General features: G+C 35.1%; 1 protein-coding gene across 1 annotated transcript in view; it reads left to right on the top strand.

Moving 5' to 3' along the window:
- LOC150094420 (BET1 homolog) overlaps positions 1-25227 on the top strand; it is a 61998-nt gene that overhangs the window by 13251 nt on the left and 23520 nt on the right. Inside the window, exons 2-3 of the mRNA XM_090411898.1 lie at positions 146-240; positions 14342-14398. Coding sequence (XP_090268024.1) covers positions 146-240; positions 14342-14398 — 152 coding nt within the window. The remainder of the gene's footprint in view (positions 1-145; positions 241-14341; positions 14399-25227) is intronic.

Here is a 25227-nt window from a genome sequence, read left to right as displayed (position 1 = left end):
CACTTGGATTTCGATATTAACAAGCTGAGATGTTATGATTTAGACTTCTTTTATCTTATAATCTTGCTATTAACCATAAATTGCTATAGCTGAAGCTTTGTTGAAACATGTATTTTATAATTAATTAAAATGAAATAACCTGCAGATGGAGCCCAAGTTGGTTCTTCTAGAGATACAGTTGAAGGTGATAGTGAGCAACTTGTGGATGGTCTTGAGACTAAAATTTCCACCCTGAAATCCGTAAGTGTTTTGATTAAAAATTACCAAATCAGATTTTTTTTTATTAATATACCTGATGTAATTAAGATTATTTGACTTGCTTTTGTTTTATTACAAACTGAAACTAACAAGTATACAGCAGTGTACTTGTTGGTTAAATTCTAAATGAATAAGTTCCGGGGCCCTATACAAAATAACCAATTGTATTTACCTTTGAATGCTATTTGGGGAAACTCCAAACTTCCCTGTCCCTTGCATCATGCGTTCATAATCAGGCGACTGTTGATATTGACTTTCTATACACATTGAAAACTGTAAACAATTGTTGAATAATAAGACAATAATGTAGGCATAATTATCATAAAGGAAGAAAAGTCACAAAAACAGAAAAATGTTCCTACAAAATAACCAATTGTAAACATGTTGCTCTCCAGCCCAATTTAATTTTGTAACCCAACAGATAATAATAATAATAGGACTCTAGCTTTGATGTAGTAAAGGGTTTTTTTTTTCCACCAGAGGTCAGGCCAATAATTGTTGTAATGGTTGGTCAGTAACTTTAGCAAACCATGTAATTGTAGTGCTTGTTTCTCTGTATATATATGTGTATGCTCCAGATGATGACCTTGATATGAAGGTTGAAACATCGAGTTTTCATTTTGGTTTATATTAAACTAAAGTTTTGCTCTAACACGGTAGTTGTCTCCATAATTTTCCATAATGTATTCTGATCACAGTGTAAGCATGAAAGAAAAGAAAACAATTGTATTTACCTTTGAATATGATCCATTGATCGAGTGTCCAGCAAGTCAGCAAATCTTTCCTTTCGTTCAGTGTATTAATATTATCTCATTGCAGCTGATGGGAAGTCTGTGCATTCGTTACATACCTCTTTCTCTTCAGAAACTACACACAAACTATCATTACAAACTCGTTTTGTATTATCACTGTCATCCGAGCTATTTTTCCATTTAAAGAAGGTATCAGTGTACTTATCCATAGTTGAAATATCATATTTGCTTGAATATAACTCGAACCCATGATTTTAGTTTTCAAAAAAAGAAATTAAAAAATTTTGCATATACCTCGCACATGAAAAAAAACTTAAATATGTTTACGTCGGGTGATAATAACTCGCTTGCAGCAGTAAACAACACGCCCTCCCCAACAGTCACTATACTGCAGAGGCAAGAAAAACAAGTACTTTTATTATGTCATTGAATAAGGTAATATATTTCTCTGTGTGATATATTTCTCAACAAATAGTGTAATTAGAGATAACTAGGATAAAAACGACACTAATTAATGAATCACATTCCCTCATACAGAAACTATGCTGTATAGGCTCAAGCAAAACCATATGTTGCACCTGGAAATACAGTATCTAACTATTGTTATTATAATTAGATGTGTGTGTGAGTTCGCCTGCTCCAAAACAGCAGTAAAATTCAACCAAACGTGTTAAAACTTAGAAATATATATATATATAGTGAATGTTGTTATGGCAGTTTCAACATATGGAATTCAGTTGAAGAGTTAGCATTTCAACTCAATTGTCAGCTATGCTTTTATCTTTCGGTCACGGGATCTTTTGTTAATACCACACCAGTCATATGCACGTCTTCTGCCATTGCTGTCTGTTTCACATTAGGTTTAATTACCGTAAATAGAAAAAAGTTCAAGGTCTGGTGCATAAAAAAGTTCCGGGGCCGGTCACCGGAGAGCCCAGCTGAATTTAACCACCGGTATACAGTCTTAATATTTAACATTTAAGGTAATAAGTATTTATATTAGAACAGGATGCAGTTAAAGTAGCATTAAACATTTTCAGATTACTAAAAATACAAGTGTAATGTGTGTTAATTTTGATAGTTGCCAGTAATATTCTTCTTGATTCCATTATCATTGTACAAACTTTGATAATGATCCACATTATATATATATAAAATAAAAAAATAAAAAAAATTGTACAGTATACTGGTCGATTGGTAGAGCCTTTGCTACTAATGGCTCAGTTAAGTAAGTTTGAGCGTGGTTAGTAGTTGGAAGGGGACCAATCATTCGATGCTGTTGGCGCACTCTCCCTCGATGAGTCTTTGGACTCCCTGGAGGTGTCAAATAATAATAATAATAATACTGGCATCTGTGTAAGGAAGAAAAAATTTATGACAAAAAAAAAAAAGGAATGAAACACATTGCACTTATTTTCAACATGATTATCAGACTTTGCAGACAGAGTTCACAAAACATTATGAATTACTCCATTACTGGTAATAATCAGTTGAATCAAGAATATCATATAAAGAACAGACCAGGAAGGTTATTTAGCTGATAAGTGCAGCATGAGTAGAGATTTGCCAACAAAGGCTAAGAAAATCCTAGGGCACTGTCAATGTTTAGCAAGTAGAAGAAAGAATAATTATAATAAAATAATGTTAATGCATGAATTAGTAACTTCAGAGGATATAGTTGAGGTCAGTGGCGGATTACCCGTTAAGGCAATGAGGCATGTGCCTAGGGGCCTCCCAAGCCAAGATATTTTCCTTTAATGTTTTCAGTAAACATCATAAAAATCTGGATTATTTTAAGCGAAAATTTTTTCAAAACAATTATTACGTTTTAATATGTATTTTGAACAGTGCGCACTATCTATGCTTTAAATAATGCCGCAATACCAATGTCGGCACTAGTTGACAAGCTTTGTATTTTGAACAGCGCACGCTATCTACGCTTTAAATTAAACCTCATTACCAATGTCGGTGCACGGCGCTGTTGACAGCTTCAAGGTCATGAAAACTAATTGCATTGCCGAGATAGGAAGTTTCACCTGGTTGCTTCTTAACTTCATTTGTTATTGAATCATGTAAGAGTGAGGTGTTTGTTTCAAAAATAACTTTTTAGTGTGACGTTTCATGTTTTCATTTTTTAAGTGTAGTGCAAGTAAAAAACAAAACTTTGTAAAATTGTAAAAAAAAAACGATAAAAAAATTTAAAAAAAACTAACTCTTATTTTTGTTATTCTTTTTTTTTTTATTATTATTTTTCACCAACACAAAAATATTACACTCCTAACAACAAACTATCTTAGTAAAATGTACAGCACTCAACACACTCTTGATTTTCACACCGTGCATCTGGATTATATAGTTCTTGCTGCCATTTTTACCTCTGTTAACTGTCATTTTGTAAAAGTGCTTCAAACTGAATAACTTCCAAACACAGCCAACAGTGAAGTATTCATCAATCAGATTTCTTTCCATTTCCACAGTCATACCAGATTTTACTTCATCAGTCAGGTAATTACACCCAGTTTTCCTTTTTAATCATTTTTATATTCACGGTCACATTCTCAACTCTCATATTCTCACACTCACTCTTCTGGATGTCATTCTTAGTCTTACAAGAATGAATCAGGCAAAAGGCAATGATTCACTTTTAGTTTCCAACTTTAATGCAAATCACCACAATCTATTAACATATCACCTTTTCTACAGACCCTCACTCTCTCACTTCTCTTGTTTACTCTTTCAAAAAACACATCTGCCACATTCACCAACACAAAAATATTACACTCCCAACAACAAACTATCTTAGTAAAATGCACAACACTCAACACTCTTGATTTTCACACCGTGCATCTGGATTACATAGTTCTTGCTGCCATTTTTACCTCTGTTAACTGTCATTTTGTAAAAGTGCTTCAAACTGAATAACTTTCAAACACAGCCACACCACACTCAGTCACAACCAAATCAGACTAAAGTTATAGTATATCACTAATAATTAATATCTAAACTTATCCTCTTCTTCTTCTTTTTTTTTTTCAAATTGTAGATCACAGGAGACTAAACTGTTTAATCTCTACTGGCAATTCTTTAACACCTTCTTTCCCAGTAGTTTCCTGCCATATTGTTGAGCATTACCCAACTCTGACATTAAAGTCACCAGAAAGAATCATGCTGTGTTACATGAGATCATGTCTAGTTTGTCATAAAAATTGTTTGAGTTGTAAGCATCCAGGGTTGTGGGGGAGGGAGGAACATGCAGTGATAATAACAGTTTGCTGATTCCTGGTCAACTTCAGGTCATGAGATACTTGTTCATTTCAACAACCATTACTTCAAATAGCTTACCTTATGAGTTCAATTTTTAATAGCAATCACTGTTTCCTTTTCTTCTCTACCTTTCCAAAATAAGTTGTTTCCTCTTATATGCTTTTAGTTATTCTGATGCACAGTGAATTTTTCAGGGTAAAACTATGTTAAGTTTTCAGTTCACATGAAAGGAAAGCAGTCTGCCTTTCAGATCACTCAGCAGTATGATTATCTAAGAATCCAAGTGTTTCAGATTGCAAAGTAAATGTTTCAACCAGTATAGAATATTTTTTGAAATCTCTGCAATAAACAATTTTTTTTTTTTTAGTTTTGGTTACCAAGTGCAATTGATTAACAAGTACTCCAATCCCTTTCTCTCTTTTCTTTAGTTGATATTGTTCAAAGCTACAAAAAATTTAGTATTAATGACATTTCTAATTGGTTCTGATTATGAGGAAAAAATCACAAAAAATAAGTATGCAAATTATTGAAAAATGGAAAAAAAAAAAGTTTAATGGATAATTGAATGATTCATGATTATACAGAGTCACACCATTCATTCATGAATACAGCAATTTCACACTTCATTCAGTCACAAAAATTTCAGTGATTAGTGTAATTATCTCCATGAAGTCACAAGTCTCATTGCAGAAAAAAATCACACTAACCTTATACACACAATATTTATCATATCTCTCCTTAAACATATTGACTGTCGTGGCACTCACAGCTATTTCAACCAATCCATTCCACTCATTCAGCACTCTCCAAGCAAAAAATCTAGTCTGTACACCCTTAATAACCACACTCTTACATAGGAGGGTGGTCTGAAAAGTTCTCGGCCTCGACCATAGATCGCAACGCTATCATCAAGATTTTTTTTTTTTTTTTTCAAAGTTGGTACATCTGTTGTAAGCATCCATGTGAAATTGCAAGTCATTCTATCAAGTACTTTGTTTTATATAGCTGTCTGAAGCAAAAGCGTTGTCTATATCCCTTGAAATGGAGAAAATTGAGTATCGTGTGGTTATAAAATTCTTTGTAAAAGAAGATTTCATGCCAAAAGAAATTCATTCGAAGTTCATAAAAGTTTATGGGCGCTCTTCTCCTTCGTTTTTGACAATTAAGAAATGGGCTGCTGAGTTTAAACATGGGCGTACCAGCCTTGAAGATGATCCATGTGAAGGACATCCATAGTGTAAAAACACCAGAAATCAGATCAAGTGCACGATGTGGTATTGGATGACTGGCAAGTCAAAGTGTGTAAAATTGCTGAGACTATAAGGCATTTCAAAAGAATGTGTAGGATATATTTTGCACGAAGAATTACATATGAAAAAGTTCTGCACAAGATGGGTGCAGTGCTTGCTCACAGCAGATCAAAAACACACTCTCTCATGAAAATCTCTGAACAGTGCCATCAGTTCCATCAGCAGGAAAGGGCATGGCATCGGTGTTTTTGGATGCTAAAGGCATTTTGTTTATTAATTATCTTGAAAAGGGTAAAACAATAACCGGACAATGAAGTGTTTTGGCAGTGGGAAAATTAAGGTATCTGCACTACGAATTGTTGGAATATCCACCCTATTCCCAGATTTGGCTCCCTCACTTTTATCTCTTCCCAAAACTAACACTCTTCCTTGTTGGTCAGCATTTTTCTTCAAATCAAGAGGTGATTGCAGCTGTAGAGGGGTATTTTGCAGATCTTACTGAGAACCACTGGAGCATTGCTGGAATAGTCTTAAGGAAGAATATGTTGAAAAATAAAAAAATATAATTTCTATTTAAAATTATGAATTCGTTTTTTTCATTGTTAGGCCAAGAACTTTTCGGGCAACCCTCGTGGCTTCCAGGAGAGACCCGTAGTTCTCTATTTGCCATATATTAAAAAAAAATTTCTTTTGTGTCAATCTTATAGAACTCATTTAGTAACTTTTTAGTAAATTTTTGTCCTCTCTTTTTTGCCTGTCAACTAATAATAGCAATTGACTTGTCACCAGTTCGTCATGCATCATTGGATCCTCTCCACCACCTCAGTGTCTTCAAGAAACCCAGGTGACCAGATATGTGCATAGTAGTCAAGATGCACAGCCAAATCATAGCCTTATATAAAGAGGGATAATACCTTCCCTCTCTGTACTTGTTAGTGTATGTCAATATCCAACTAATCCTTTGAGTTATATTGTAACTTTTACAATATGCTCTCTGAACTTAAATTCTCTGTTCACCATTACCCCCAAATCTCTGGCTTCATCCATTTCCTGCAGTCCAGTACCATCAATGTGATACAGAGTATATCATCATTGTATCCCAAAGTGTGTAACCTTACATTTTGCAACATTAAATTAACATCCATTATTCTTTGTCCACAATGACAATTTATTTACATCATCCTGCAGGATATCTACATCACCTTCATCAACTATTGCCCTCTCTAGTTTTGCATCATTGGGAAAAAACTAAATAGCTCTCCACCTCCTTAAATCATCCTCTATATCAGTAATATACAAATTAAAGAGTGGTGGTTTAGTACAGAGCCCTGGGGCACTTCACTAGTCACCCTCATTCTCTTAGATTCCATTTACCATATTCCACTTTCTAATATCTTTCTTTCAGCTCACCCTATTTTTGCCACCAGTTTCATGTCCACTTTCATATGCTCCAAATTATAAGAGCTGTCACTTTATTATGAAATGTGAATGAATTACTAAAGTAGGACCTACTTTGACAAATCTGTGCTTCCTCTTCCCTCCAAGAGAGTATCATATTTCTATCCACTCATTCCTGGATTTTACCTTTAACCAACTTTCCCAATATTTTAACTACTACCCATCCACTTAATCCCTATTTGGTTGTCCTCCTGATCTTGGCTATGCAGTCTGATATTGCTTCTTTCAAACAATCCCTTACCACTTTAATTTAAAAAACAACAACAAAACTTTAAACTTCAAGTAGCTATATAAGCTTGTCCAGAGCAGGTGTTTACAAACATCCATGCCTGTGGTGGGACTCAAACCAGTATAGTGCATAATATACTGGTTCTCCAACCAACAGGTTGGAGAACCAGTATATTATGCACTACTTCCCATTCAGTATTGACATTCTTTACTTGTAGCTTCTTTAGCCATACCACTGCTCCAAGCTATTTCCTAAGTTTGTCATAATCACCAGCTTTGTAGTTTCACATAAACTATTTCTTGACTGAAAATTGAATTCCACATACAGTAAACCCTCAATTTAACGGACTAATAGGGGCTAAGGGATGGCCGTTAAATCGCGAATTTTTTAAAAGAAAAATATCAGTAATATTATACTGCAATTTTATCAATATTAGCACTGTAATAACAAAAAAAATTGTTTTACACACACTCTTAGATAAGTTAATGTTCAATGTTGAGGCATTTGGTTTAGGTAATCCTGCTTTGAAAAAACTATCATGTTTTTTTTGTTTGTTTTTTTTGAACTTTTGAATTCTGCTGTTTTTTTATAATTAACTCCCTAAAATTACAAAAATGCATGTAATAAAACTGCCACAGAAAATGACGCCACGCAACAAAAGAACCAATTACAGTGTGATTGGTGTGATCATGTCCTAATCATTCGCCGAACATGTTTTATGAACGGTGACTCATTTATGTTGGCTAAATTACTACAGTGTTTTTCCAACATATGATGTTCTATTTGCCAAAATTTGTTAAAAATAACAGGAAATTAATAACAAAAAATAACCTGTTAATTTATTTATAAGCAAATCTTGGATAAAAGCATTTTAAAATTAACAGGGATATGTTAACACATCCCCTCTGTGACATGCTGTTTCACTTAATTATCCCTTAGTAACTTTATAAATTCCATATCTATTTTGTCATGCCTTTCCTTCCTCTAATTTAGTTGAAGTCCCCCATAATAATTGTTTAGCCTACATTCATTGTGCTAATCTGCTGATGTATCACATCCACATCTTTTTGTGGACCCCTGGTCTATAACAGCAGCCAACAATATATTTGTCCTGTTGACCCCTATCTCACATCATACAGCATCAAATGAACCATCTTCTTCAAACCTAAAATCCTATTTATTCACTGAGTTCAACATGAGGGATTTCATGCAGTGTTGTTATTTACTGTACTCATTGCTAAGAGTGAATGGTCACTACATACATCTATAAACATCCTTTCTTCCTACACAGTCTTTTCATTGACTCATTACAATCATTCATCTTCTTCTTAGTAATACTATAATAACATTTAAATTTGTATTCTTTTATGTATTTTTCTTTCCAGAGTGATCTGATATATATCAAAACTAAGGGAAGTTGATAATTTTGTAAAAAAAAAAATGTAAAAACTTAATTTTATAGAAATCTGTTCAGTCAGAGCAGAGTTGTTATATGTATCAGACAAACAGACCAAATGAAATGAATAAGTGCATACAGATTCTTGCGAGACTCACTTATTACAAATAGTACTACTAGTAGTATAATTTAGTATCATACATTTATTAATAAATATTTAATAATTCATCATAAAATATTAATACCAGAATCACTTGTTTGATATTTTTATTTGTAAAATTTCCAGCAAAGTTTCATAGCCATTGTCAATACAGTTATAGGAAAACTCTAAAAAGAACAACAATTTAATTGAAAGCACGTGATATTATGTGTATAGGCTGCAGGAGATAGCTCTATCAGCATTAATAGATATTCAAAATAAATTAATTTAGTTAATTATTTTTAAATATAAGCAAAATTTAATTACAATTAAGAAACACACGAATGGTGAGTATTAGTTAATGTAATTTCCTAAAATTGAGAAAGTTTTAGACAATAGCTTTTTTTTCAAGTTCAGGTTGTGAATGTGTGAAAAAAACGTCCAGAATATGTTGTTCGAAATCTTCCATAAAGTAATTGGCTAGAGTTGGGGAAAGGGGAAACCCCATAGCTGTTCTCTCTAGATGTCAAAACAAACTGTATAAACAGATGAAGTATCCTGCATTAATGAAAAAGTCGAATAATTTTACAGTATCAGGAGGAAAGTTCAGTCGTATCTGTCAGAAGGATATTTGTAAAGAGTGAGTTTACATCAAAACTTACTAGAAGATATCTGGGTTGTAAGGATAATTATGAAATTTTATTCTTAAAATCTATTGAATTTTTTTTTTATGAAGGGAGCAGAATTTCTAGTAAATGTAGAAAGAAGATTAGATAATTATTTTAAGACTTTATGCATAGGTCATCCTATGCAGTTCACAATAGGTCTTAACAGCACATCTTCTTTATGCAATTTAGGAAGGTCATGTAGTCTATGAGCAAAAGCATGATGAACTTTTAGCTTTTTTTACTGTTTTTCATCCCAAGAATGAACTTCATCCAAGAGGCTGTTGAGTTTATTGATTTGCAATTGAGTAGGGTCTCATCAGTGCTTCTGTACATAGAATGATCTCAAAGTAGAAGACTAAGTTTTTTAAAATAATTATTCTTTTCATGAATTACAACTGCTCGACCTTTGTTGGCTTTAGTAATTAGGTTTTTATTATATTTTAGAGCAGATAAGGGTTGAAATTCTTTGTTAGATAGATTATATTCAGCAGGTATGGATTTAAATAAAATATATTATTATTATTATTATATAACACCTCCAGGGAGTCCAAAGACTCATTGAGAGAGGGCATCTACTCAATAACTCTCTGTCTCCACCACTGAAATCCACCAACTATGACTAACCACAACTACACCAACGGCATCTACCGCCGATCACCACCATCACTAGTATTCCCACAAACAATCAAAAACATCCATGCCCATGGCGGGATTCGAACCCGCAGCTGTTTGGCTGGAGAGCGGATACGCTAATCACTTGACCAACCAGGCCGGCATATACGCTGATTGAAATCTAATTTTACTCACTAAATTATGTGAACAGTTGCAAAGGCCTTTATGTATATTATACATGAAGTCCATGATCAGAATGGTGTTTGGTACTATTGCATAGTCTAATCCAATGTTTCTAAAACTTCAGATATATCTGCGGACCTCTTCTTAAATTTTCATTATTACCAAGTATCCCCTAATTAGTTAATTAAAAAATAAATTAATAAATTAATTTAAAATATTAAAAAATTAAATATCTATTTTATTTGAATTTATATGTTCATGTAAACAAAAAATATGATTTATTTTTAATAGAACAAACTTTATAAAGATACTATAAAGTTTTACTTACTTGAAATAATTTATCATCAATGAGAGGAGTGAAATTGCTTATGGTGAGATAAAATTTCAGCAAAATTTGGCTCTATAGTTGTTAATTTCAATCTCAGGTGCGGTTCAACATCTATAATGCGATTCCTCTTCTTCGTCTTAATATCTACAAGGGTTGAAAATCCAACTTTGCACAGATATGAACTTGGAAATAGAAAAATGAACCTTAGAGCTTTATCTGTTAATTCAGGAAATTCATTCCCTATTTGTAGCCAAAATGATGATAACGTATTCTCGCTGTATTTATTTTTTAGCAAACCATCAGAAGCTAGTTCTAAAAGTTGTTCTTCTTCTATAGACCCATTGGCATAAATTTGTTTTTATTGAAAGGGTATCTTATCCACTCAATATTAATGTCCAATTCAGGGAAATACTTTTCTAGATTCATTTGTAAGCTTTTTAAATGCTACATGATGGTAATTTTCACATCATCATCATCAATTTGTTCATTTGAACTTGCGAGCAATTCATGAAGCGATGGAAATGCATCAAATTCTCCATTACCAACCCGCTTTTGCCATAACTTCATTTTTGCCAACGTGGTGGTCACTTTATCTCGGACATGAAATATAGAAATTTCCTTGCCTTGTAAAGATAAATTAAGACTATTTAATACAGTAAATATATCTGCCAGGTATGCTAATTGACTGAGCCATTTCCAATTATGTAAATGCTTTTTCAATTCAAACTTTTCATCAAGAAAAACTTGTAGTTCATTCCGAAGTTCAAATAAACGAGTAAGGACTTTTCCACGAGAAAGCCAACGAACATCAGTATGGAAAAGAAGTTGTGTATAGTTGCTTCCCATTTCTTTGCAAAGTTGAGAGAAAAGTCTGGCGTTAAGAGGACGGCCTTTAATATAATTTATGATTTTTACAGCTTCATCAAGAACTTTTCTTAGGTCTGTAGACATCATATGTGTAGCCAAAGCCTCCCTGTGTATGCAGCAGTGTGTCGACTTTGCATTTGGTGCAACAGCTTGAATCCTTGAAACAAGCCCTTTTTTAGATCTGACCATGGATTTCGCTCCGTCCGTGCTTATTCCAACACAACTTTTCCAATCAAGCTTGTTTTGATGCATAAAGGTATTTATACTGTTGAATATTTCTTCTCCTGTTGTATGTTCTGGCAAGGATTGGCAATATAAAAGGTCGTCATGAATATTTTGATTTTTTTCGTACCTAACGACACTAGAAGATTTACAAAATTTGTAACGTTGGTGGATTCATCTACCTGCAACACATAATAACGACTATTATGTATATCGGATAACAATGTTTGTTTTATATTTTCAGCCATTTCAGTGATTCTTCGATGAACGGTACTATTTGAAAGGCAAATCCGATCAAAAGATCTTTTTGCATTATCTCCGATCATAATTTCCGCTATTATTTTTGCTGCAGGCTTGACCAAAGTTTCACCAATTGTTTCTGCTGCACCACTTTTTGCTATTAATAGCGACACACGATATGAAGCTTCTAAAGCCTTCATGTTTTCACCTCCTGACACGATCGAAATCACTATTTGAGATTCTTTTAAATTTTTTAGTTTATTTTGAAAAAAATTCGACAGGTTTGTCCTTGCATTGATTATGTTTCGATTCAAAATGACGATTTAAATTACATGGTTTCATGCTTTCATTTTTTAAAGTTGTTTCACCGCAAATTACACATAATGGAATAGGTTCCTCTTCATTTCCCGTCCATGAAAATCCACATTTCAAGTAATTTATATCATACTGACAAAGTTTTCTCATCTTCTTCCTATTTGGTTCTTTAGAGATGTCAGGCGACACATACTTATCAATTTCACTTGATCCAGATACAGTATCACCATTTTCTTGTTGCTGACAGCTACTTGTATCTACTATGTTCCTCTCTTTTGCACATTTTAAAAATCCAGTCATTAACCAGTGATCCATACTTAAGAATTTGAAAGCTAAAAAAAAATTACCGTATTTAACGAACAGTCCTTCAACAAATGGCTAGTGAAAGCAGAACTCGAAACAGACAGCAATTGTAGAGATAAAGCAGCTATGAAGAAGTTCATATGATTGGTGAGGTATTAACAAAAGATCGCGCTACTAATTGACAAAGGCAAGCCGACAGTTCAGTTGAAATGCTAATTCTCTTCAACCGAATTCCTTATATGATATCTGAAACACGTTCATTATATATTTCTTAGTTTTAACACGTTCACTCAAACAAAACCATATATTGCCGGTGCACCATATGGTTTTGATTGTCTACTATACAGCATTATATGTTGGAGGGGTCATGCGATTCATTAGTTAGTACTTTTTATCCCAGTTGTCTCTAATTGCACTGTTTGTTGAGAAATATATTACACAGCCTGCAGATGTCTCTGTACTTTATTCAATGATACAATAGGAACGTTTTATGATCTCAAACTTAAATTTTATTCCATGCATTAATGATGCATAGCCGAAAATTGCCACGGACCCCCTGAAGACCCCTCACGGACCCCCCGGGGGTCCGCGTACCACACTTTGAGAAACACTGGTCTAATCCTATGAATAGAACTGATATTTTGTCATTAGATAAAGGATGGCCTGAACATGACATTGTTTAACTGACAAAAAACTTTATTAGCTGAGTCCAAAGAAATTCATGATCTGAAAATCCGAAGTAATTCATGATGAGAATAATTATTTTTGAGAACTTAGTCTTTTACTCATACTGGTAAATACATTGATTCTAACTCTTATCATCACTCTTGTCAGAAATATGGTGTAATCAAATCCTTAGTTGACAGAGCTCTTAAAATTTTTTCTACAGATTCTCTTCTAAGTAAAGAACTTTATTATCAGACCTACCTTTATTGCTAATGGTTATAATGAAAAAAACTATCAAAAAATAATAAGTAAATAATTATGGGCATTGTTCTAACTCTCCTCAAGTAGAAATTACCAGAATTATATTCCTTATGTTAAGGGACTTTCAGAAAAAATAATAAGATTACTTCAACAGATTAACGTAAGTCACTTTCCATCCAGTTTACAAACTTAATACATTCCTTATCCCACCAAAAGACAAATAAATATCCTCCTCTATCTTATCCTGGAGTTCACAGAATTCCCTGCTATTGTGGCTTATGTTATTATGGACAAACTGGTCGATCTACATAGATTCATCTTGAAGAACATAAGAATACATTTCTCTTAAAGAATGCAATAAATCCAGTTTAGCAAGTTAAACTTTATCTACAAAACACAGGATTCAGAACAAAACTAAAATGTTACACAAAAGTTACTTTCTTCTGGAAAGACTACAAAGAAAGCTATGAAGAACACATTCACAACCTGAACCTGAACAAAAGCTATATAATTTTGCAAAGTTATATTAACTAATAGTCAGCATTCATGTGTTTCTTAATTGTAATTAAATTTTGCTTATATTTAAAAATTAACTAAATTACTGTATTGTAATTTATTATTTTGAATATCTATTAATGCAGGTGGAGCTATTCTCCTGCAGCCTATAGTGCACATAATACTACATGCTTTCAATTAAATTGTTCTTTTTAGAGTTTTCCTGTAACTGTATTGACAATGACTATGAAACTTAGCCAAAATTTTTAATATTTATCTAGCTTTATGTTTCTAGATTATAAATAATCTCTGAGAGATTTAATATACTTATTATTTAGACTTTAAGATAATCTAAGACAACTAGTGTTTTCAGCTGTAGTTGTGTCAAGTAAGTTGACCAATATTGTACATGTCACGATTTTTATTGATTTACAGTTATCCATTGATATTGGTCATGAAGTTCGAAATCAGAATAAAATGCTCAAAGAAATGGTAAGTAATATATATATATATATATATATAAAACAAATATACACACCCATACCCAGTAGCTTATAAGTATCAAAAGATTAGACACTTTTAGCAGAAATAAAAAAAAAAAAAATTAAAAAATTGCATCTTTTAAAACATGGTGGGGAACCTTTTTTCTGCCTGTTATAAATATTTGGATATTTATAACATCATTCGTGGGCCATACAAAATTCTCAACTTAAAAATTAGCCTGCTATATTTGGTCAAACATTTAATTAACTTGCCTCTAATGTGATGGCTGGAACTGCTTCTCTTTGGTGAGGCATGTGATATTAGCTGGTATTGATGATGTTGCTACTCGCAACTGCTTTTCCAGATTTGCATCGGTCAGTCTAGAGCACAGTCGACTCTTTGTGATGGTAAGTTTTGAAAAGAACTGCTCGCAGTAAGTTGTTTCGAACAAAGATGCATATTTCAATGCATGTCTCCTCAAAGTCAGAAATTCATTATTGCTTATGTAACGTTTATAGAACTCAAGCAGTGGGAGGTTGTTGTACCTAGCTTTCAGCTCATCATCACTTTGCAACTGAATGATTTCATGTTGTAGGTTATCAGGCACATCAGTTGGTTCCACATTGAATGGTGTAGCAAACAGGTTCAATTCCATTTGTTTACTTTTCACATCCTTGAATCTTTCATTAAATGCCTCAATTATTTTTGCACACTCACCAGCATATTCAAGTGTCGTAGAAGGCTTTTGTCCTTCCAGAGTAGGGAAGTGCACCGTATTATGACTTCTGAGTTGCACTTTTCACAGCCTTAATTTATTATTATTATTATTGTTCCGGGCAACTCCAAGGAGTCGACAGACTCATCGAGGGAGGCCCTAACATCATGTCAAGAACAACTATTCCGCATTCACTTAGTATCTATCATACCTTGCCTTGAACTCATTCACGGTCGTAGCACCCACAACAGACTCTGGAAGCTTATTCCACTCATTCACCACTCTCCAAGTAAAAAAACCTAGCTCTAACACCCTTGTCAACCACGCTCTTGCCCAGCTTCCATGCATGGCCCCTAGTCCTCCCACCACCAGTCATATTTTCAAAAATATCTTCTGGATCAATCTTATAAAAACCCTTCAGTAATTTGAATGTCTCAATCATATCACCCCTCCTTCGCCTATCGTCCAATTTCTGCAACCCACAAATCTTCAACCTATTCTCATAAGGTTCATTCCACAGACCTGCTATCATCTTGGTCACTCGTCTCTGGACCCTCTCCATTTCCTCCCCATCACGAAGAAACCCTGGTGCCCATAACTGGGCACAGAAGTCCAGATGGGGTCTTATCAAGGCTCGATACAGAGGAACAACAACTTGTTTGTCTCTGCATGTTAAAGTATTTTTCAGAAGCCAAGTGATTTGGTGAGCTGTTTTAGTCACTTTTGCAATGTGCCCCCTAAACTTCAACTCCCTATCCACCAACACTCCCAAATCCCTGGCCTCATCAATCTCCTAGAGTACGGTTCCACCAATGCGATATACTGCTGCTATTCTTTTCACCCCAAAGTGCATAACCTTACACTTTGCCACATTAAATTGACATCCATTTTTCCTAGTCCAGTTCTCCAAACTATCCAAATCATCCTGTAAAATTTTGACATCCTGTGCACTCACAATTGCTCTACCCAACTTTGCATCATCAGCAAACAAGTGAACACTTCCTCTCAAATCCTTTCCAATATCATTGATGAACAAATTGAAAAGCAGTGGTCCAAGAACAGAGCCCTGCGGCACTCCACTAGTCACAAGATGTCTTTTAGACTCCACTCCTGAATAAACCACTCTCTGGTATCTCTCCTTCAACCACCCTCCTATCCATCTCACCAACCCTATATCTATCCCCATCTGCTCCAGTTTACTGATTAGGGTTCCATGTGGTATCCTATCAAAGGCCTTGGCAAGGTCCAGTAGTATCACTGTAAACCCATTACCCCTATCCAGTTCAGTCGTCACTGTGTTATAAAACATGAGCAAGTTACTGAGGCATGATCTACCCTTCACAAAACCATGTTGTCCCCCATACAATATCCCATTTTCATCTATCCAATCCTGTATTCTTTTCTTGACTAATTTCTCTAAGACCTTGACAATGATTCCTGATATGCTAATCGGTCGGTAATTTACAACAGCAGTCTTGGAACCACCTTTATGCAGTGGAACTATTTTCCCCTCTTTCCACCTGCTCGGGACTAACCCAGACTCGAGACTCAAATTAAACAAAATGGTCAAGGGTACTGACAATTCTTTAGCTGCTTCTCGTACAACACGAGCTGGTATACCATCCAATCCCACAGATGTATTGACATTGAGATTATGCAATAGACTACTCACCTCCACTTCATTCACCACATTTTCCGTATAATCTACTGGTTTATTCATTTCTGCAATGTCACCACCTGAATGATATATTCTTGCAAAGTGCTCACTCAGTAACTCAACTATCTCAACTGATTCAGTTACCTCCCTACCATCGGCATTCTTTAAAATCATTCTGCCATGTACATTTTTCCTTTTACTTGTTAGGATTCTCTTTAGCCTGCATGGCCAATGTTCTTTCGTAATCCTTTTTTGCTTTTCTTACCACATTCGTCACCCTTCTGGCCTACGCTTTATACCGTTCATGTGCCTGCCGGTCACCTTTCTCCTTAAATTCCCTCCATAGTTGTTTCTTTTTTTGCAGCTCAAGTTTAATGGTGTTATTCATCCATTTAATCCCTACTTGATTTATTATTCGGACTCTAGGTATACAGTCAGCCATTGTTTCATGCAAGCACTTCTTAACTACCTCCCATGCACTATCAACTTCTAGTCCTTGCAGTTGTACATGCCATGGCACTGAACCAATCAAACTCCTAAGCTTGTCATACTTTCCAGCCCGATAATTCCACATGTACCCTGTCTTAATTGAAAATTCTACACCTTTAGCCACCTCCCAAGTCAAGACCCTATGATCACTCTCACCGATTGGTGGCAATGTGGTCATATTTGTTACAGCCAAATCCTCAGATGTAATTACTAGGTCAAGCACTCTCTGACCCCTAGTATTTTCCATTACATGCTGTCGCAGATAGTTATCCCTTAATAACCGCATAAAATCCAGTTCCTTCCTCCCGTGTGTCCTCTCCTAACTCCAATCAATACGACCATAGTTGAAATCTCCCATAATAATCACCCTCCTTCCACTCATTTCTTCTATTTGCTTGTGCATACTGTCACCACCATCTTTTCCATCACCTGGTCTATAGCAGCACCCAATTGTATATTTAGTTCTGCTAGCCACAATCTCACACCAAATGGCCTCAAATGTGCTCTTTTCTCTATCCTGCAATTCAACTTCTATTCTCCTTGGCTGTAGCTCATCAGCTATCATCAACAATACTCCTCTCCCCATTTTATTCTCTCTGTCATTCCCGAACACACTATACCCATCACATTCAATCCCACTAGCTATATCATCTACAGTCAGCCATGTTTCACTAATACCAGTAACCTGTGGTCTGGAAGTGCCAACCATGGCCAAAAACTCTTCCTTCTTGTTCCTAATACTCCTAGTATTAGTATACATGAATTTAAGACCCCCATTAGCCCCAACCCTACCTTGATGCCTTATATTAACTATCCCACTCTGATTTGTTGTCCTTATTTGCTCTGGCATATTATATTCATTCTTACATTCAACTGCCTCCCTAAGGACTGTATATCTACTCCCCCCCCCCCCTTAACAAATCTAGTTTCCCTGAATTTGCACATCCACTACATTCAGCAACACTTTCTCAAGTCTTCTTACACCGTAACCATTCAAATGCAAGCCATCCATCTTATATAGATCCTTTCGCCCATCAAACTCACTCCACACGTCCACAAATTCCACAACACTCGTCATACATAACCCACGCATAAAGTCATTCGCAATTATGGCCCTCCTTTTAAACATTTCACTGTCATACCATGGCAAAAGACTAATCATTCTAACTCTCTCACTCTTTTCTTTTGCTACCTCAAACAATTCATTCAGGTCTTCTATCATTTCCATTTTATCTCCTTTCAAATCATTCGTACCTGCCACAACAATCATTTCTTTCACCCTTTCCTTTTGCTCTCTAATAGACTCAGTTACATCCTTTATGGTCGCACCAGTTTGGTACGATTTTGTCAAATCCTCTATTAACACACCTCATACTAACGAGTCTCCATACAGCACTCTATCCTTCATTTTGTTCATGTTCACATTCATACGTTTATTTTTCTTGTCATACCTTTTATTATTGGTTGGTTCATTCAGTCGACTTTTGTTCATGCACTCCAGCTGCTGTTTTGCTCTTTCTATCGCATTATTCAACAACGCGATCTCACTCAATGCATCTATCTCATCTTTTTTGTTCTCTGAGAAACCATTTATACTATCATTCACACTTTCTACATTCACACTCTCACAATTTTCATGTACAACCTTGCCGTTTCTTGTCATATCCCTATTTCCTTCATTCTGAAGGTTGACAAGAATATCACACTCACGATCCTAAATACACTTCAATTCCGCATTCTCCCTACATTTTCTACACACATTCAATCCTTTATTATCATCTAACCACACTCCGACCGCACTCCGCAAAGCGTACATTTCACAGCTAGTACACTGACTCATTTCTTTTTGCTACCGTTCTTTGATAACGATGGCGAACCTTCATTACTGGCCGCCATTTTCCTTCGTACAGGTGCTATACTTATTTGCAACGTGTTTTATCAAATTATAAGTTATAACACACCAAAAACACACAAACAGACGCACTAAAATACGCAAGGCAAACAAAACTATGCAATATTAGGTCATTTTATCAACAATAACTGAAAATAATACTTATCTTATCAGGAGCTTGCACGAACACTACACACTACGATATAACCTCGAACCAAACTAACAAAAGCAATATTTAGCTTCAAATAATTTCACATTTTAAAGCAGGGAGCTGAAAATCTGGTTGAAGCCATGCAGCTTGACATTCAGCTCTGATAGGTACTTGGTAATATCCACCATGAACGCTAGATCATACAGCCACTTGCTATCATTGAATTCCTCGACAGGTTTTCCCTTCATCTCCATGAGCTGCTTGACTTCATCACACAGTTTCTAAAACATCATGAGGATGTTCCTGCGACTCAGCCACTGCACTTCACAGTAATAGACAAGTAGCAAGGCTTATACTTTGGTCATACATAACTGGTAATTAACTTACGGAATTAACAACACATATAAAGGATATTAATTAAAGGAAACTTTAATGAATAACTTCAATATTTCGGCAATGTCACGTTACCATCTTCATGAACATAAAAATATGGTATGTGCACGCAGGCACTAACAAAAGCAAATGAGGAAGAAGGCAAGAAACTAATATTGTTCCTAAAGTCCTCATGGTGCCATCTGGTGGGCTAATTGGGTTGTCTTGACCGTTGGGCTGAAGTTCTCATAATGTAAGTCTCCCATTATGAAAACTTCAACCCAATGGCCAAAATATTGACGTTATTCATTAAAGTTGCCTTTAATTAATATCCTTTATATGCGTTGTTAATTCCATAAGCTAATTACCAGTTAATAAACAAGATCACCATACTCGGACTCGAGATCATTTATTAACTCCTTAAACTGGCAGCTGTTAAACCCTCTGCTTTTGACAAAATTTATGCATGACACTACTGTTGACATCACATTGTTGAGGCAACGACTGTGCACAGAGACTTTCTTGGTGTATGATGCAGTGGCACATAATTAAATCACTTGGATCAAGACTGAGACGATTTAGTTCTTTCTTGACAAATGCAATTAACCCTTTTTGCGAGCCAACCATGGCTGGAGCTCCATCTGTAGTAAGGCCACTTAACTTTTCAAATATTAGCTCAAGTTTTTTCATTGATAAAACAAGTCCTCACTTCTTGTAATGTCATGCATGGCTTCCAGTGACAGCAGTTCCTCTCGCTTGTCAAACTCTGCAGTTATTCCACTAATGAAAACGGCCAGTTGAGCAGTATTTGTTATGTCCGTTGTCTCGTCACAAGCCAGAGAGAAAAATTGGAAATCTCCTGCAGAATCCTTGAATGTTTTTTTCAATATCTTTTGCCAAGTCAGTAATCCGATCTGAGATGGTTCTCTGAGAAACTAACACTTCGAAATAATTTTGCTTTGTCTGGTGCTAACAACTCTGCAGCAGCCACCATGCACTCTTTCACACTCTCCCTCTACCTGAGGCCTTAGCTTCTTTGCATTAGCTCGTGCACTGCATAACTCGTCTGAATAGCATTGTCTCTGTCACAATAAGGCCTAGTGAAAGCAGCTTGTTGTGATTCCAAACTCCTCTGAAGAGCATTGATTTTATCCAGACTCATTTGGCCTCCCAATTCATTGAGTTTAGCATGTTTTGAGCTGTAATGTTGCTCCAGATTGGCTGTTTTCATGACTGCTAACACATTGCCACAAACTAGGCACACAGGTTTGCCTTTGACTTCAACAAAAAAATAATCATTTGTCCATTTCTCTTGGAAAGATCGACACTCTGCATCAACTTTTCTTTTCTTTGTAGTCGCCATTTGTAAGATGTCACACCACCTAAATTTTAATAACTATCCAGTGTGTGTGTGTGTCTCCAGCAACGTGATTATTTTGCTTCGATCGCTGTTCTAATCCCGCATCTTGGATTTGGACAGTGGCGAATTCTCCATGCTTGCTGCAAGCTCATTAATTGAGAAAGAAGTAATATTTATTTGTTAATAAATGCATGTATTTATAAGCATTCCATTTAGGCTTTTATTTTTGTAGACAGAAGACGCGTTAAGCTTGCGTGGCAATAATTGAGCTTTGCGTTGTGTATTGAAGGCCAACGCTAGTCAAGCTATCTTGGCTTGCTCGGTTGTGGGAGCATCCAGATCCTCGCTTCAGCACTGTGATTTCATGCACGTGCATAGCTGTTTCTGCTCCCTCCACGTCATCTCACCCTGTTGCTTAAACACGGGCCATACACAGTCAAAGTAGCTCTAGCCAGTGAGCTTCAGCCAGCCTTTACAAGTGTGCATGTTGCTTCGGAAAATTAAGTTACAACCAACTTTCTATGACGATGTTATTGACCAGTTCATAAAGAAGAACTGTAGGGTAGAATTTGTATTCAAGTAGCTAAATTGAAAAAGATAGAATATCATTTGTAAAATAAATGTTGTGTTTGTATGATTAAATGTACATAAATTTCTAAATACAGGTACTATCTTTTCATATGTTTTTCATATGTGACTTAAAAATCAAATTTTATCTTCGTTAAATTTGTGTCTGCCTGTATCCTGCATGTAATTATAAGTAGCGAATTTATATTAGGAGAAATACCCTTTAGCACGCATGTACCTCAATTGTTTACTGTATAAAACGTTTATTATTGAAAATTGTCCTCGTTTCTGCCAGGAAAGTGCATTAAAAATTATAAGTGTGTTCATCTCAAGCTGAGCACTTTATTTTCTGGTGAGTTGCATACAGTATGTAATGCTTGCTTTTTTGTGTAAAAAAATTATTTTTATAGTAATGGCCACAAACTGTAGCGAAAGGGAAAAACCAACATTGAAAACAAAATTAATTTCTCTCGAAGGAAAATATTCAAAATCTTGAATTGGTTGAAAAATTGAGAAAAACCAGGAGTTTTTGCAGGGACTTTGAATTTAAATGAATCAGCAGTTTGAACAATCAAACAAAATGAACATAAAATCCGAGAAAGTGTTTATTGCTGGGTCAACGATGAGTGCAAAGCACATGCTCGTCTACGCGATATTCTAATGGAAAAATGGAGAAATCTCTCATGATTTCGATAGAAGATTGCACCTCAAAAGAAAATTCCTATGGATGGAAATCTTATTAAACAAAAAAGTATCAAAGTTTATAAACATTTATAGTGTAGACCAGGTATTCAATGCGGATAAATCAGAGTTATATTGGAAAAAAGTGCAGAAACTCACCTCTGGTTCGAAAAATGAACGATCAGCTCCTGGATTCAAAGTTTCCAAAGTTAGAATTACTCTACTGTTTTGTAGTAATGCATCAGGTGATTACATGACAAAACCAGTGTTAATTAACCAATCCTCAAATTCTCGTGCTATGAAAGATTAAAATATGCACTATTTTATTTTGCCTAAAACATTTATGCATTATGTGCAATGAAGTTTAAGTACAATTTGTAAATTTTATATTATGCAGTATGTATTTGTTTCGTAGTTTATATGTTTTCTTAATTTACATGAATTACCTGAATTAAATAAAAATATATTTTTTGTTGGATATGTAATTGTTGTTTATATAATTTAAAAAAAAAAACAATTTCGGAACATAACCCTACTTTTTCTATGTGATCTGAGACTCGCATAACGCGATTTATATAACGCGGCATTTCTGCGGAACCTAACATCCGCATTATACGAGGGCTACCTGTACATAGTTTTAAATGGTCAGTAATTCATTATTCTGCTAATCAGTGTTCAATCACACCTCTCATTTCCTGAATGATAACAAGAGCAAGTGTGAATTTCAAGACCAGCATTTGCCTCTGGATTTGGAACATATTCAATGTTCATACCATCGACTCTCGAGGTCAATACGTGTCCTGTCTATCCCGTAATGGATGTTTCTTGCTTGTCCCTCAAAATTTATGTCATTATTATGATTCACTTAATATAAATTTATGTTGCTATGAAAAAAGCTCCTAGATTTATTGAATTTTGAGTCCTGCCTGCAGTTGACTTGGCAGGGCCAGGCATTATATGGCCCGTGGGCCGGACTTTCCCCATCCCTGCTTTAAAACATGGCTTCCTTTCTTTTTCATTTACCATGCAATTCAAAGTATTGTAATAGTCTTAACTAAAGGCATGATGCTTTCTTTCATAATTACATAGTGGTCAGCATTTATTGTGTAGAATTATGGGGAGAAACTCCTGTGCTGGTACAATTACTTTGCTTAAAATTAAGATAAAATAACAATTGATATTTCAACTTTCATATCAAGGTCATTGGCTTTCCCTTTATACTCCTAATATGAATACTTATCCTTGTTTCACCCAATATATATCCTATAACATTTTCTTGTATCTAGCTCATACTTTAAAGTTTTATTCATCCATTTCATACTCCTATGATTACTTCTTCTGACTCTGGGAGCACAATCATTTATAGTTTCTGTCAGGCATCCCTTGACCATTTCGCATGCATTACTAATTCTTCTACCATGTAATATCTCATATCATGATACAGTTAAAAACTGCCTTTGAAGTCATAATCACGTACTTTATAGTTCCACATTTGTCCCTTCTTAGTGAAAGATCTTGCATGCATTGCAAGATTCCACTTTCCAAAACAAAACTGCTTGAGCTCTTTCCAGTTGGACACAAAACATTTATGTCATTTACAGTCAGATTTCCAGATATTATTACTAGATCTAATATTTTGTCACCTTGAGTCCCTTACATAATGCTCTGCTTAAAGAAGTTGTCCTTCAGTAATTCTTTTCTCTTCCCTCTTGCATACTTTCTCTTCCCTTCAGTCTATATCCTCATAATCAAAATTATCCATAATGATAGCCCTTCTTATAGCCATGCGGTTAATTTGTCTGTACACTTCCAAGTACTCTTCATTTGCCCCTGATAGCAGTATCTAGTCATGCATTTTGTCCTGCAGACTTCTGTGTCACGCCAAAGGCTTCGAAGCTGGTCGATGACTATTCACCCTATCTTCTTCATCATTCTCAATGTCTGCTCTAGTTGACTGCAATTCATCTGTAATCATTAGCAATACTCCTTTCCCCTTCTTTCTTATTCTTCCTGACTTTACTTAATATGTTGTACACCTATCACATTTTATATCTATAAGGATATACTTATCTGTCAACTAGGTCTTGCTAATGCCAAAAAATTATTAATATTAGTGAGACCTTGGTGACAGACAATTCTATTAGTAATAATGTGTTCCTTACATTTATTTGTGATGGTTCCTGCATTAGTTGAACATGCACAATAACCAGCCCAATGAGAATTCAGACAACTCATAAAACTTGATTATCACCCATCTTAATAAGCACACTCAAGCACTCATGAATAACCCTCCTTCATATCTCCACAATTTCTCACCCTCTCGTACAATCATACAATACCTTTAACTATGTCATTTAGACCATTCCTACAGCCCCATCAGACATCCCACCACTATTCACCCCCACAATTATCCTTCAGTGCCTACATTCAAAAACCTACTACCCAGTTCTTGTTTCCCTGTCTAAGCAAACACTTTCCTTCACCGAACACCAGTATATCCAGCTTCTCACCACCTCACTTGCTCAGATTGTTATGGTTGTTGATTTATAATTCAAATTCTTTTATTCCTCATTTTTATATGATTGCACACTATTGATATTGAAGGAATTATGCTGTACTCTTGACTTCAGATTGCATTCTACTGTGCTGGACATAATAAATGGCTCATGCTGCAGACACTCTGAATCCAAAATTTGTAATCTTTTTGTTAGGTAGTTCTGCTCCAAGTAACAAAGCATTATGTATGATTAGAAGAACTACCTAACAAAAAAGATTAAAAATTTTGTATTCAGTAAGTCTGCTGTCTTTCTCTAGTCAAATAAGAAGGCAGTGTTAACAGGTCCATTATATATCTTTTGAACCAATTAGCCACAGAAGACTACGTCTGCAATTACAAACTTACAGTGAGTGATTTTGGCACAAAGTTATACAACTAGAGAAACTACACATTAAACA

This window comes from Typopeltis vanoorti, chromosome 22, assembly GCF_054136105.1.
Source record: "Typopeltis vanoorti isolate ZY-2024b chromosome 22, IOZ_Tvanoo_1.0, whole genome shotgun sequence".
NCBI classification, from domain to species: Eukaryota; Metazoa; Arthropoda; class Arachnida; order Uropygi; family Thelyphonidae; genus Typopeltis; species Typopeltis vanoorti.
Note: the sequence above shows the minus strand (reverse complement) of the source record. Positions and strands in the feature narration are given on the sequence as shown.